The sequence below is a fragment of the Suricata suricatta genome, chromosome 12, assembly GCF_006229205.1.
Source record: "Suricata suricatta isolate VVHF042 chromosome 12, meerkat_22Aug2017_6uvM2_HiC, whole genome shotgun sequence".
Taxonomy (NCBI): Eukaryota; Metazoa; Chordata; class Mammalia; order Carnivora; family Herpestidae; genus Suricata; species Suricata suricatta.
In genome coordinates this window covers 21,934,523-21,936,139 of record NC_043711.1, presented here as the reverse complement: position 1 = coordinate 21,936,139, position 1,617 = coordinate 21,934,523, and the positions used below count along the sequence as shown (strand labels likewise).

The following is a 1,617-nucleotide window of genomic DNA, read 5'->3' as shown; positions in this document are numbered from 1 at the left end:
GCGGGCGCCGGGGGAGCGGGAGAGGGCGGGCTGCGGCCGCCGCGCGGGGGTGCCGGGCGGAGACCCAGGTCGGCCCGGCGGTCCCTGCAGAGAGTCACCCTAGCAGGTGCTGGGCTTGATCGGAGTTGGCTGCGTGCGGAAGCAGACCCAGGGCTCCCGAGTGCCGGTCGCGCTCCCACCCGGGGCGCGGCGTCGGGAACGGGCCCCACCGGGGGAACGCCAGGTGCGTCCCGCCCACCGGCAGCGTCTACAAACTCCACGGATGGCTAACTGGTTATAATGAATTCTCCGCTTCTGTGCACACCTCCGGTCATTGGAAGCGTGCTAGCTGTTCCAAACCGAGCCAAGCGTGGCCTGACCCCGGGGCAAGTGGTCCGGATGGCTTTGCTGCTCAAATGGGGGCCTGGAAGAAAATCATTTCCCTGTCAGACCCCAGGAGACTTCTTTCTAAATGAATGAATGAGTGAACAAGAGTAGGAGGGAAGGAGATTACCCTCAACAGTAACGCACCAATCCGTTAAGTATATGGTATCTATATGATAATAGCCCTTCATGCATTCCCTCATTCATCTAGTGAATTGTCAAGCATCTGTGTGATGGGATGTGCTGGAGACCCAGTAGCGAGCAAATGACACCTCCCTAAGAAGGGAGACAGGCTTTCCTCCAAAAGCCATGAATGATAAATACATAATTATAAACTTTAACAAGAGGTCGACTACAGTGCATATGAAGAAAAAGTACCTGTAGCAGCTCTAGTATTGTTATCCCTATTAACTGATGGGAAAAGTGAGGCACCGCAAAATAGTACAGCTTACTCATATGTAAGCAACCCCTGGCCTGCTGGACCACATTAAGGGCCACTTGGGCACCAAGGTCACAATGACATTTTATAAACTCCTTATGCTCTGCCACCCTGACCTAGACGCACTTCACGCGCATTCTGGGTGACTAGAGAGTAGTCAGGAGAGGAGACTTCACACAGGAATCACAGTCCAAGGAGGGTGGCATGTTGGCATTTCTAACCTTAGACCACCTTATTTATTATAACATGGACCACAAACAGCATGATACACAATATGTTTAAGATGAATCCCACTAAACATTTCTTTGCCAAAATAAAAATATTTAAACTATCTGCTAACAATAAATCCAGAGCTCAAACTGTTGTGAAAATTTGGGGTTTGTGCTCCACATCAGAAGAAGGGACCAGGAGCACCTTGCAACCCACCAAGTGCAGCATTAGGCACTGGGTCCCACCTGCCATTTTCACCCAAAAGCCTGTATTTCAACACCTGGCTCTCAGCTGAAGCACTGAATGCAGCCAAGTGAAAGGTTCACTGGCAGACTTGCACACTCTGTCCCCTCGGCTGAGGATGCTATATTTGTTTTACAATGAGGAGATGCTGTAGGGCTTTGAACAGAAATGAAACATGGTGAAAATTTTTAGAAATGTTCACTTGGTCCTGGTCTATGCAATGGTCTCCAGAGGAGACCCCAAAGCAGCAGTTCTGGGCATGGGGGGAGGAACATTGCCCCCAGGGGCATATTCAACATTTGGGACCTTTCCATTTGTCATAATAACTTGGAATCCCACTGGCATTTAGTAGATGGAGGGCA

The 1,617-nt window shown here is 50.6% G+C and overlaps 1 protein-coding gene across 1 annotated transcript in view; it reads right to left on the bottom strand.

The window, feature by feature from the left end:
- Positions 1-1,264, bottom strand: part of CACNA2D3 (calcium voltage-gated channel auxiliary subunit alpha2delta 3) — an 833,443-nt gene extending 832,179 nt beyond the window's left edge. Inside the window, exons 1-2 of the mRNA XM_029917881.1 lie at positions 1,229-1,264; positions 99-247 (exon numbers count right to left, since the gene is read on the bottom strand). Of these exons, the coding sequence (XP_029773741.1) occupies positions 99-247; positions 1,229-1,264 (185 nt within the window). The remainder of the gene's footprint in view (positions 1-98; positions 248-1,228) is intronic.
- Between the last annotated feature and the right edge of the window lie 353 nt (positions 1,265-1,617).